This window comes from Chinchilla lanigera, unplaced genomic scaffold (genome assembly GCF_000276665.1).
Source record: "Chinchilla lanigera isolate Chin_1 unplaced genomic scaffold, ChiLan1.0 scaffold00085, whole genome shotgun sequence".
NCBI lineage: Eukaryota > Metazoa > Chordata > Mammalia > Rodentia > Chinchillidae > Chinchilla > Chinchilla lanigera.
In genome coordinates, this window is record NW_004955486.1 from 7,849,889 (window position 1) to 7,863,126 (window position 13,238).

General features: G+C 57.1%; 1 protein-coding gene across 3 annotated transcripts in view; it reads left to right on the forward strand.

The window, feature by feature from the left end:
- The first annotated feature begins 32 nt into the window (after positions 1-32).
- Positions 33-13,238, forward strand: part of Cep104 (centrosomal protein 104kDa) — a 27,678-nt gene continuing 14,472 nt past the window's right edge. For all 3 annotated transcript variants that reach the window (XM_005404138.2, XM_013504197.1, XM_005404139.2), the window contains exons 1-9: positions 33-231; positions 3,753-3,879; positions 6,014-6,187; positions 6,464-6,602; positions 7,775-7,837; positions 8,395-8,471; positions 10,660-10,828; positions 11,126-11,284; positions 11,947-12,171. In XM_005404138.2, the coding sequence (XP_005404195.1) occupies positions 3,767-3,879; positions 6,014-6,187; positions 6,464-6,602; positions 7,775-7,837; positions 8,395-8,471; positions 10,660-10,828; positions 11,126-11,284; positions 11,947-12,171 (1,119 nt within the window). In that variant the 5' untranslated portion in view covers positions 33-231; positions 3,753-3,766. The remainder of the gene's footprint in view (positions 232-3,752; positions 3,880-6,013; positions 6,188-6,463; positions 6,603-7,774; positions 7,838-8,394; positions 8,472-10,659; positions 10,829-11,125; positions 11,285-11,946; positions 12,172-13,238) is intronic.

Consider the following 13,238-nt stretch of genomic DNA (forward strand, 5'->3'; position numbering starts at 1 on the left):
AGCCCGGACCGAGGCCTGGCTCCTGCGCAGGCGCGGGCTGCTGCGCAGGCGCAGGACGGTAGCCCGCCCGGTTGTCATGAGAGCACGGCCGCGGCCGGGCGGTGGGCGGGGGCTGCTGGGCCTCGGCTGCCACCTCCTCAGGGCCTGCGGGTGCTGCTGGCCGGGGTCGGCGGGGCGCCCCGTGAGCTCTGCCTGAGGGCGCGGCGGCCTAGGGACCGGGCGTGCAAGCAGGTACGCGGGCGAGGGCGACGCGGGGCCGGGGTCTCCCTGCCGCGACCCTGGGGCCCGGCCCGGCCCGGGGTGGCACCGGTCGTCCTGTCCGTCCGGGCGCAACCGGGCCCGGAGGGGTTCGGGACGGCCAGTGCCCCTCCGCAAGGGTCTTCGGCCCCGGGGCCACTGTACCGTCTGCGGGTCTCGTCGGGGAGCGGCTCCGCGGAGCGCACTCCCGGGCGAGGGCACAGCGGGGGAAGGGACGCGGGGCTGCGTGTGGGGCTGGGATGGTCTGGCGGTTGCAGGGCGCAGGTGGCTGCCCCGGGGCGGCCGGGATCCCGCCTGCTGCGGTGAAGACCAGCTGGTGACCCAGCGCCAAACAGCTGCCGCCGCTGATAATCGTGGTTGTCCCCTCCTCCTGCCTCCCCCACCCACGCACCCTGGAGTGAGCCCAGACCCGCCCAGGTTAAGCAAGCGCTCTACCCCCGAACTACACGCACAACCCCTTTTGTTTTTAAACGGGGTCTCACTGAGTTACCCAGCCTGGTGATCCTCCTTCCTGAGCCTGCCGGGTAGCTAAGATTGCAGTGTGCACTACCAGGCCTGACTCAGAGCGGTTTTTCTGAGTGTGCGAGGTGATTTTTGTAGAGCCCGGAAGCATCTCGTGGAGACGCAGAAGGGTACAAGGTGGAAGGCTTTTATCTGAACAGCACTGTTTTTCGGATGCCCGCACTGAGGTCACAGGTCGCCTCCACAGTGCCCATGCAGTCAGCCTGCCTGGTTCTTGAGTGCCAGGAGTTTGGGATTCATTAGAGCAACACCACATAGTGAAGGCACCTGGTATTTGGGCTTCCAGGGAGTCTAAATCCTAGTGCCACCTCAGGGTATTGAGATGGACAAGGTGTCACAGGCAAGGGTCAGGCATTTGGGGCAGAGGGATGGCGCTGCTGAGCGTTAGTTAAGCTTGGCTGGACATTCAGATTCAAGACAAGAAGTAAGAGCTGGGAAGGCAAAGTGGGTCAGGAAGGGATGGAGACAGCCAGAGCCACGGGGACATCCGTCTGCAGGAGCACAGGGCAGGGCGGAAGGGGTGTCCGGTGCGGAGATGGCAGCAGCCGCAGCTGTGGAGACGACCGGCTGGGGCAGAAGGGTGCGGTCAGTAAGACTTTGTGCCTTCGGGCTTGGGTGGCCTGGAGAAAAGCCCTCCAGGATACAGTCCAAGTGACAGGAGTGGTAGTCCCACAGGGCGGGAGAAGCTACAGCCTGCGCTGTTCTGACACGGGGTGGAATGCTCATGGGCTGGTGGCAGACGCTGGATTGAATCACACTCAGCCATCTTTCTGTGCTTGTTTTTCATCATTCTCCGGGTTCATTTTCCTGTGATATAGTGTGACCTTCTGCAGGGAACTTTGAGTGAAAATATACCTAAGATTAATAATAATGGCTATCATGCTATTTTGAGTGCTTTTGTCAATGCATGCTGAGAAACCTTAGCAACACCAGTTTATTATTGAAAGGACTTCCTTGGATCCTCAGTGACAGAAAGATCATGCACCAAGCGTGTTAAAATGAGCCAGAGTTCTTTAGGGGCATGTTTACATGGCACCTCCTAAGGAGTGTGCCAGTGAATGGTATATGGATTTTATCCCACAGAAATCCCTAATAGATTCTTCTTTGTCTTGCCAGTGAGGAGGACTTTTGGGGGGCTTTTCTGTTTGGTTTTTGTGTTTGCAGAAGATTGAACTAACTCATTGGCTTGCTCAGGAGGACTTTGATTGGCTTGGTGCCTGAACAGTAACCAAGAGCCCAGGAGCAGTTTGGGCTTTCAAGGTGGCGGTGCCTGAGGGCTCACAAGGGGCTTGCACATACTGCACCCTGGTAGCGCCACTTGTGTGGGGCTGCCCCACTGCGGCCCCCAGAGCCAGTCATGCTGGGCCCAGCAGTCCCCGTGGGAAGTCAAAGCTCCTTCCCCGTCGTGGCACTGCAGTGCTGGGGTTGCACCTCCTTCATGCGCTCTGGGCTGCATATTCCCGTCCCATCCCTGAGCCCTTACTGCAGAGGGCTGACTGGGCTGGGGAAGGTGGCTGGTGCAGGTGGGTAGGGGTGGGCCAAGTGGGCAGCACACCAGCACCGGGACTGGGAGGAGAGGGCAGAGTCACCAGAGGACAGTTGGTCAGGGTGGGCTTCCCAAGGGGGAGAGCTGGATGCCAAGCAGTGAAAGTAGACATCGAAAGGTCCACCCTCCAGGTGATGCCACTGAGCTAGTGTCAGGGTCAGGTTCACTGAAAAGTCACGACATTAAAAACTCAGCGATGGGCTGGGGATGTAGCTCAGTGGCGCAGCGCCTTCTGGCAAGCATAAGATCCTGAGTTTGATTCCCAGTACCAAAAAAAGACAGTGAGCCGGTGTGTTTAAATATTCTCGGAGCCAGTCATGAGTGCAGACTGTGCACATTTCTGCACTTAAGGTGGTATCTGTGGTTGCTCCTTCCCTATCGTACACTTTTACATAGTAATTAAATTGCCTTTTCCCCTCCTTGTTAGTAACTAACAGAAATTGGCTGTTAGTTTCTTGACAGATGCAAAAAGCTTTACATTTGTATCTCCCTTTTGCCATAACAAAGTATCGCCAACTGGGCAACTGAAACAACAAAAATGTGTTCTGGAGCTGAAAGTCTCGAACAAGACCCCAAGACCATGCTGTTCGGAAGGATCAGGGCACCATAGGGCGCGATCCTTCCTGTCTGTACTGGCTCGTGGGGTCACCATCCAGCCATTCCGAGGCTTAAGGGACCCGCTTCGGTCCCTGCCTCTGTCATTGCAGGTGTTCACCCCATGTGCCTGTCTATCCTTCTGTGTGCATATGTTTTTCCTTGTTTGTTGCAGCCCTAGGTATCAAATCCAGGGCCTTGTGAGCACGGTTAGCAAAGTGCTCTACTGCTGAGCTACAGCTGCACCCCGGCCCTTTTTCCCCTTCTCAAGAACACCAGTCACATTGGAGTGATTGGATTGAGCCTACCCTTATGATTGAGTAGCGGCGGGGGGCGGGTGTCAAAGCAGAAACTACCCTGAACTACATCCCTAACTGTTGTTTTGTTTCATTTTTTGAGAAGAGTCTCACTAACTTGCCCAGGCTAGCCTCAGACTTGCAGTCCTCCTGGCTCAGCCTTCCAGAGTGCTGTAATTATAGGTGTGCACCACCATACCCGGCCACAACTTCATTTTAAGCAGGTCACATCTGCAAAGATTTTTTGAATGAGTTCTCAGTCACAGGTAGCAAAGGAAGGACTTGAACATATCTTTGGAGAACACAATTCAGCTCATGCATGACACAGGTCACACTTTTGAACGAATATTTGCCAAAAGTCCAGATGAGTGGTACTTTAAGCAGAACTAGAAGTGTCTATAAAAAGTGCTTAACAAAAAGAAATGGAAGATCCTGGGCACTCTGTGAATCACCTCATAGGTCGGGAGGCGTGAGCTAACATTTTCAGTGGTATAGCGGTGAATTCCTTTAAAGAAACTCTCTGCCCTTAATAACAGCCCACGCATGCAGAATGCCCCACAAGATTGGGTTCGTCGTGGTCAGCTCTTCCGGACATGAAGACGGCTTCAGCGCCCGGGAACTAATGATCCACGCACCAACGGTCAGCGGGTGGCGGTCGCCAAGGTAGGGCTGGACCAGGCTGGACATGGGCTGGAAGCCAGCACTGGGGTCCCACCCTGGGCTCTTTTTATCCTAAGCTCTCAATTTATTATAATTCATACATCTGGAGCCATAAGATTTTCAGGTTGTGTTCCCATGTCATACATCTTGTGCTATGGTGTGTTTTTCCTTTTTGTTTATGTTTTTAAAGAGAATTTTCTTTTCTCTTACATAAGCCCACAGCTCACTTAAGAAAATGTGCAGAAATAGAAATGACCACACCCCTGTCCAGTCCTGACCACGTGCTGACTTCTGCACTTGCACCAGCAGTTCGCACAGCAAGGTTGTTTACAGACTATTAGCTCTGTGGTCGGGCACCTCCCAGTGAAAGATTGTGCATCTGACTGCTTTTGTGCAATACCAGGCTTCAGTGAAAAAAGTCTCTTTCTGATTTCTCTTGAACATTTGCACATTTATAAAAACACTTGTCATTTGAGTGTTACTTTTATTATTTTTCTGAAACTTTAAGAAGTCTCTGGGCCAGGCATGGTGGCACACACCTGTAATCCCAGCACTCGGAATGCTGAGGCAGGAGGACTGCCGTGAATTCAAGGCCAGCCTGGGGTGCACAGTGAGTTCCAGGCAAGGGTGCTCTTGCTGCAGCTGGTGCGTCCTCAGTGTGTTGAACGTTGGCATCTGTCTGGGCAGTGGCACAGCCAGGGCACCTCTCAGGCCTCTTCCCCCAGGCCAGGGCCACAGGCATGGTCCCTTCCACCGGGTCCTCAACTCTGGCTGCGCAGGTTCAGTAGCCATGTGTAGATTAGACGTTTTCACAGGTGTGGACAGGGAGCCCCTTTGGGTTGTATTTATGGAAATGACACTAATGTGCTTCTGCACGCTGGCGCGGTATTTAAGGGCACAACCATACTCATCTTGGTAATACACTCCAGAGCGTACAGCAAAGGAAGGACCCACGTGCCCTGCTCAGCACACCACACACGCTGGATTTTATAACACACCCCAGTCGTGCTTACGTGCGGAATGATCACAGCACAGATGATAGCACAGGTGCCTGCACATAAAATATCGTAAGTGTCTCAGGCAACACCAGACTGTACACGAGGCCCAGGTCCACTGCCAAAGCTGCACAGCTTCACCACGCTTCCCACTGCCCTCCTGCCAATTATATCTCCTACGACCTTGCTGCTTCACAAAGTTGATGTTCGGAAAGGTGAGCTTCGTGCTCCAAGCATCACAGCACAGAGCCCTTGGTCCCAAGCCCACTCCATCTCCCCCACACACAGTGCCGCTCTGTGTGTAGCTGCTCTGTGGGGCGAGATGTCCACAGGCTCAAGAGCTCCTTCATTCCTCTTCCCTCACTGGGTCCTTCCGCGGGTGGGCAGAGTGCGCACGTGCACCACCAGCCTGGCATCCACCAGTGATTCCGCAGCTCCCGGGAAGAAGGCCCCAGGGCAGTGACGTAGTGGTGCCCGTGGAGCTTCTGGATGAGCAAGATCCGCAGCTCCGGCGTGCACTGGCACCCAGGCTTCTTCTGGGCCCTGAGCACACAGGACAGTCACTCCTTGTAGCTTGGCAGTTGGCATCCTGGGAGCAAGCTCTGTGTTCCACTTTCTGTCCCTGTGACAAACACCTGACATGGTCTCCATCAAGGAAGAAAGGTTTATCTTGGTGCTTCAGACATGGGTCCATGGTCGTCCGGGGCAGTGGCAGCACAGTGTGTCACGGTGGAAGCCACCAGAGGAAGCTCTCACCCCACAGCAGCCGGAAGCTGAGGGAGAAGGGGCTGGGGTCTCCCCAGGGCCACAAGTTGTGATGTCACTTTCCCACTGAGCTCCCTGTCGCCGCAGAAGCTAGAGACCAGTCCTCTAACACGCAGTTTTCTCAGTGATCAGCTTCCTGTGGAAAAGCAGGGCTGTGTCCTGCCCACCGCCACAACCCCTCGAGATAACCTCGTCTCCTGATGAGGTTCAGGTCTGGCCGTCAGCAGTGGGGCTCTCACTGGCCCGTGCAGAGGGCCTGGCTCCCACGACAGTGACACCCGCTTCTCAAGCCCCTCTGGTCCCCTGCTTCCCTCCGGGAGCTTGGCAGCTGGGAACTGGGTCCTCATGCCCAGAAAAACAGATGTCTTTGCTTTCAGATTCTGCCAGTTTCCACAAGAAATTGTTCTTCAGATGGTTGAGAGATGCCGCATAAGAAAGCTGCAGCTCCTTGCTCACCAGTATATGATTTCAAGTAAAATCGAGTTCTACATCAGTGAGAGCTTGCCCGAGTATCTCGTACCGTACCAAGCAGAGCGCTTCCGCAGACTTGGGTAAGAATGACACTTGCGGCCTGACCAGGTCCAGGCCCTAGCTCTCCCCAGGCCTGCCTGGTATTAATGTGCTTCGGCGGCAGAGCAGGTCCGGCAGGGCCTGCGTTCAGCCCCCTTGGCAGGTGACCAGCTCGGCAGGATGCCAACTGGAATGGGGGGTTTGGCCGGGCTACTCACCCAAGGCGTAGCTTGTGTGTTTAGAACTGTTGAGCTCAGTCAGGGCAGGGGCAGCTTCGTCTTCACTCCTCGTCTTCCTCAGCGTGTTTTTCCCTGTAGCTACGTCTCCCTCTGCGACAATGAGAAGACAGGTTGCAAAGCCCGGGAGCTGAAATCGGTGTATGTGGATGCAGTAGGGCAATTTCTGAAGCTGATTTTTCACCAAAACCATGTCAACAAGTACAACGTTTATAACCAGGTAAGAGCAGCATGGCTGCACCCGGGACTGTGCCCCGCTCCCACGAGATGAGGAGTGCAGTGTCTTCCCTTCAAGCATGTTCAAGCCTTCTTTTCAAGGCACTGGGGATTGGACCCAGGGCCTCCACACTGAGTTATAGCTCCAGCCTTACTTTTTTATTTATTTACCTGTTTATTTTTGAGACATGGTCTTGCTAAATCATTGAGCTGCCTAGTCTGGGCTCAAACTGGCAGTCCTCCCGCTTCAGCCTCCCAGAGTGCTGGTGTCCGCCACCATGCTTGCTTGAGGCTGCCTTGAAAGAAGGGTGTTTGTGCATGCCTGACTGGTGCTCCCTGGCGCCAGGCTGGTGGCACTGTGTCACCAACACACAGGACTTGAGACACTGAGGACCAGAAGGAATGAGAGTCTGTGAAAACATCTACATCAGGTACCAGAGATGGCGCCATAATATCATGGTGAAATCACCGCCACCCGTTCCTTTTTAGCCTTTCTAATGCCGCCGCTAGAAAACCTCGAATGACTGCGTGGGAGCGCTCTGTGTCTGGGAGCCGACCCTGGGTGGGAGCCGGGAGTCACGCGGGCCGTCCCTGGGCCAGCTCCCGGCTCCCAGCTCCAGCACTGGCTCCTCGGCCCCCACCCCACAGCACCACCCCTGCTTTCCTTGCTGAGCATCTGACCTGGGAGTGTCCAGGGGCAGCTCTCTGCTTATCAGGGCTTACAGGGTGACATGAGCACCCCTCGAGTCAACTTCATGCTGAGCCAGTGAGTTCGAAGGGAGCTGCCAGCACACGAGTCTGAGCATCTTTTCCCGTCCACCCCTTCCACCTGAGATCTGCTGCAGGGCCGGGGTCAGTGGCCGCAGTTGCCTGAGCCGGTGACCTAGGCTTTGGCTTCATTGGTTTCCCAGCACCATGTAGCAATGACTTCTGTATTCACCATCGAGTGGGGGGCTCATCAGGAGGCCCCAGTTTAGGCTTTTTTAGCTTTTATTTCGTACGTAGTTTGTGTAAGAACTGATAACAGATCTATATATTAGCATAGCACTTCTCAATTAGTACAGCTCGATGTGGGTCATCTCTTTGGGTGACAGTTCAGTGCGCATGTATTATAAAGGACTTGCAACATCTCAAACATTTTTTGCTTAGTTCTTGTTGCTTTGATTTTTTTCTTAGGTTGCTTTGGTTGCGATAAATATCATCGGAGACCCTGCAGATTTTGGCGATGAAAGCAACACTGTAAGTTTGGGAAATTCAATTCCTAAGGAAAAAGTGTATTCCTAACGGGAAGAATCATTTTCGTAACAAGAAGTGTCATTTTCCTGAGTGTGGTGGCCCATTCATGTAATCCCAGCACTGGGGAGGCTGAAGCAGGAGGATCGCTATGCATTTGAGACCAGCCTGGACTACATGGTGAAACCTTGTCTCAAAACAAAAACAAAACAAAAAACAAAGAAATACCATTTTGAAAACTATGAGACTAATGAAAACTTCAGGTAGTTTCCCCATAGTCTTTTTTTGTTTGATTGTTTGGGTTTTTTGTTTGTTTTTGGTCCAGACAGGGTTTTCCTATATAGTTCATGCTGGCATTGAATTCACCATGATCCTCCTGCCTCAGCCTCACATATGCTGGGATGACAGGCGTGCACCACCATGCCTAGCTAGTAGCTGTAGTCCCTTAAAAGTTTCTTTCATGCAAGGGTTTTAACTGTCCCTCCAAAGGCCAAGAATGGGGAAGCTGAGCTCTCGAGTTGCCCTGGTCTGCTGAGGTTTCAGTGGTTTATTTGCTTCCGAAGACGTCTAGGGAGAAGCTGATGGACCATTACCTGGGGCACAACCCCGAGGACCCTGCTCTGGAAGGAACTTACTCAGGGTAAGCGCCCCACCCACCTCACAGAACCTCCCTGACTCTGGAGCCGCGCGGCAGGCGCAGGGACTGGGCTGGCCCGTTCAGTCTGCAGCGGGCAGCAGCGTGTGGGTCGGCTTAGCGCACACCGGAGATTGAGACCACCGCGTCAGCCATGCTCAGGGGCCTGGGGCCCTCCGTGCTCTCTCACCCCTTCCTGGATGTGTCTGGAGCTCGCAGACGCATAGCTCAGCTCCGGTTGGTCACGCAAGGCTGGGTCTGTGGTGCGTTAGAAGTGAAACGTGCGTTGCGCAGATGCACGATGTGCCTTAGGAAGTGCACCTGGTGCGAGTCGCGCTCTCCCTGCGCAGTCCTGCCTCTCATTCACAGCTGAGTGCTCTTGTTCCTTTTGCTGCCTCTTTTTGCAGTGTAAGAACCCTTGCTGTGTCAAGTAGGAGAAGCCGGACACCCAGTCGCTCACACCCAGCACTGGGGAGGCTGAGGCAGGAGGGTTGCTGAGAGCTTGAGGCCACCCTAGCCCTCATAGTGAGACCCTGCTTCAAACAGGCAGGAGAACTCCAGATCTCTGGCACCGTCCTGTCCACTGTGCCCGTGTGTGCCCTTCGGCTCACGGTGTGGCACAGTAGAGGGCACCGCCCCGGGTGCTGTGGTCTGGAGAGAGGAGGGGGTCCTGTGGCACCTTCCCGTGAGCAAAGGCACCGTATTCGCATCGTGACTGGGGCTTTGCCGCCGCCCCCCACCGTGGCACCTCGCTTTCCGCTGCACGCAGGTGGCGCCGACAGGAAGCACTGGGCACCAGAGCTGTGTGCAGGGCAGGAGTGGTCCTCGGCACCATCGGGTGCTGTGCTGCTTGCCAGCCCCGGTGTTGCCCACAGCACAGTGTGCCCGCTCCCCTAGGCCTGCCTGCACACACACCGGGTGGCAGCGTGAAGCGCTGGGTGCACGGGGTAGGTGCCCGCTGTCCCGGCGCCCCGCTGCGGCAGGGCCAGGCTGCCGTGTGCAGTACTGCCTTGCCTGGGACAGGGGAGGCCACCGCGAGGTTGTGTGAAGCCTGCGGCCCTGAGCGCCCGGGAAAGGGGACTGTCCGCTGCGGGTTCCCGTTCACCCTGGGCCCTCACGGCGAAGGGACTTGGACTTCGGGCGTGGTGCCCAATGCAGTAAGCTGCCGTGTGCACGGAGACGCGGACAGCCTGTCGCTGTGTGGCTGGCCGTGCGGTCTTCGCTGAGGAGAACTTCTGGCGCTCAAGCTGTCCCAGCTGTCTCTGCTGCCAGGCTGCGCAGTCCCGTGGCTGTCAGCACAGCGCCCCACATTCAGGAAGTGAGGATGAGTTAGGAGGAGGCTTGGGGCCGAGTGTAGGGCTCACATGTAGTCCCAGCCTGTCTGTAGGCTGAGGCAAGATGATTGCAAGTTCAAGGCCAGCCTGGGCAGTTTAGTGAGACTGTTGGGTAGAGCTCTTGCCTAGCATACACAAGGCCCTAGGTTCAGTCCGTAGTACATACCTCCAAAAAAAGAGAAGTTCGGGGATTGTTAAAGGTGTTGTGTACTGGAGTCCCACTCGAGATCATTATTAGGTTTGTCAGCTGACATTTTCGTGACAGAGAATACGAAACTTAATGACATATGAAAATACCCATTTCACAGCTAACGCCTGGCTCACTCCATGCAGTTGTCACAGGCAGCTGGGACCGAGCCTTGTCCTGTTACCTGTTAAAGCTTCTGTGGACCCAGCAGCCTGGTGTCCTGTTCTAGGTGTGCCTTTGCACCTAGGTTGAAAGTTGGGCCCTACAAGGCGACCTCAGCCAACAGCAGAGATTACAGATTCTAACTGCTGTGCTATCACGAACACAGGTGCCTGGGCCCCACTGTGGCGCCAGCACGCCATGTGGTGAGGCCTGGTCATCCTTGTTCTGTTCTCTCATTTCCTCCTGCTCTGCACCCAGAGCTGCAGCCCACCTGCCCCTGCGAGCTGGCACATGCTCACTGCACAGGCCAGTGCCTCGGTCATGCGGCCAACCAGGGCTGGCCCTTGAGAGCCTTGTGGCTTGCTGGTGCACCACCCTCTCTGAGCTCCTGTGGCCCCACTCAGGGGAAGCCCGTGAGTGTGGCAGGCCGTTTTCTGCATGGCTGAGCACTGGGCTCTTCAGGTCTCTCCCCGATGGAAGCTCACCCTGAGAGCATCCTCTCTCCCCATAGGAAATCTGACTACATCTCTCCCCTTGACGACCTGGCTTTTGACATGTACCAAGACCCCGAGGTTGCACAGATCATCCGCAGGTTGGATGAGAGGAAGCGGGAGGCTGTCCAGAGGGAGCGCTACGATCACGCCAAGAAACTGAAGCAAGCCATCGCCGACCTGCACAAGGTACGGCTCCCGACGTCTGGTCTGCAGAGGCACAGGCTCCTGTGGCTGTGGGTTCAGCCCGGGGTCACAAGTCACAGGTCAAGCACCGTAAAGATGCCCATGGCCTGAGCTCTGCCGCCACTGTGGGCGGGGTGCTGACTTCACAAGGCTGGTGTAGCAGTAGGTTGGCCACAGCGGGAAGTGGCTGTCTCCAGGGCCCTCCTGGCGCAGGGTGGGTGTGCCCCTGCTCACACCATCTCTGCATGGGGAGAGCAGGCGCAGACGCTAACCAGGGCCACGCTCTGTGCTGTGCTGCAGGTCGGCGAGCGCCTGGGGCGCTATGAGGTGGAGAAGCGCTGCGCGGTGGAGAAGGAGGACTACGACCTCGCCAAGGAGAAGAAGCAGCAGATGGCACGCTACCGCGCCCAGGTGTATGAGCAGCTGGCGCTGCACGGCCTCCTGCAGGGCGAGCCAGAGGTCAGGGCAGCTGTGGGGACGGGCATTGTGCTCAGCGCGGGCTGGTTCTTCCTCTGCCACGACGGGATTGCCACAGACTCGGGCGGGGAAGAGAGGGACCCTGGACACAGAAAGGTTGGGGAGCTGCCCTGTCTTCCAACCCCATACCCTGGACAGGAGAGGGGACCTCGGGGTCTCCAGGAGGGCATCCTGCCTGGGATCACTAGACCTCATGGGCAGGAGGTCACCCACACAACAGTGGAGCAAGGCTGCCCACTGCCCCAGCTGTTGGTGTCAGACTGCCGTGGACAGGAGATCTCGCCTGGGCCCTGGGTACCACACCCAAGCTTGGTGACGGCCGGTCACTTCCACCCGTTAGGGTGACAGGGATCACCTGGCCGCAGACCTCAGGAGCAGTGCCAGCGCTGGTCACAGGACTGCTGGCGTCCAGCCACGGCCCCCCTCCGCTGGCTTCCCCGAGACAGCCTGTGGATGGGCTCTCTGCTGTGCTCACCCCGGGCCTCGGCGTGCCACCCTGTAACCATGGCAGCAGCTGAGCGCTTGCCGTGTGCTTGGAACCTGAGTGCGGGTCATGGAGCTCTGCCCGCCGGGCTCCTGCGCTCATTCTGTGGGGTGGCCCTGGTGGCCTTGGTGCTCAGATGCACTGTCCTTCCCTTCTGCAGGTGCAGAGACCTCTCAATCTGCCCCTCCAGCCCCTGGTCCATGCCGGCAGCCCCCGATGCCGAAAGCCCATCCCCTCACTCCCACGGCCGGAAGAGACGGTTCCAGAAAACCAGCTTGCAGACCCTCTCCTCCCGGAGCAGCCAGTGTCGTGTGCCCTGACTCCTCCGAGGTGTTCGGCAGCAGACCAGCCGCCACCGGCCATGGGCCCGGCTCTGCAGAGCACCGTAGGTGACCGTTTCAGCATCTGCAGCGGGTGCTTGTGGGGGCCTGTGTTGCACCAGGTACTGACCCCACCTGTGGGCGCACGAGCCAGCCCTTCTCCTAGCATCTAGGAGGGAGAGGCGGACCCCGGGCTGGGGCAGCAATGCAAACATGAGGTACGTCAGGCCCCTGTCACCTGTGGTCTCCCCCCTCCGGCTGCCTTCTGGCCCTTGTTGTCCTCCATAAAAATGCACAGACAGCTGCTTGGCACCTGTTCCAAGCAGTGCAAGAGCACTGTAGGTGCTGACCCGTGGCCCAGGCGCAGCGCCCCAGTGAAGTCCCGTGGGGTTCAGGCTGTCACACCTCCTGGGTCGAGTGCACAAGAACCTGATCCAGTGGGTTCATTGGCTCTTGTCACTGGGCCCAGAGCCGTGGCTGGGCTCAGGGTCCGTTTGCTTCAGTAGCTCAGTGGTGTCATCAAAAGCCTGGGTTCTTCCCCGTATTCAACTCTTTCTCTGGGTCCCTGGCACCCTGGGGCTGGGGACTGTCACGGAGACGTCCGAGGGAGAGAGCACATCCCACTGCAGCCAGAGAGCCCTGGAGTCTCCCCCAGCTAGACCAGCTTCAGTCACGCACCTGGAGGTGACAGCTGGCATCCAGGAGGGACGTGCTGATCGGCGGTCGGGGCCTTCCCGGGGCCTTAGTCACTGTGCAGGAGAGGAAGCAAGGACAGCCGGACCCAGCCTGCGGCGTCCCCGTGCCTGGTGCCCATCCTGGATGGAGCTGTCCGGTGTCCAGCTGCGTCCCCTCCCTCACCTCGTGTGCACGTCCACCATCACACTCATGCACTCTGTGCTCAGCGCCGCCTGAGCTTCTGTCCCACACCTGAGAGCGGTGTGAGTGTGAGGAGCTTACGCGGGTGCGCACCCAGTCCAGCCTGGGCAGAGCGGTGTGAGTGTAAGGAGCTCACGTGGGTGCGCACCCAGTACAGCCTGGGCAGAGCAGTGTGAGTGTGAGGAGCTCACGCGGGTGCGCACCCAGTCCAGCCTGGGCAGAGCGGTGTGAGTGTGAGGAGCTCACGCGGGTGCGC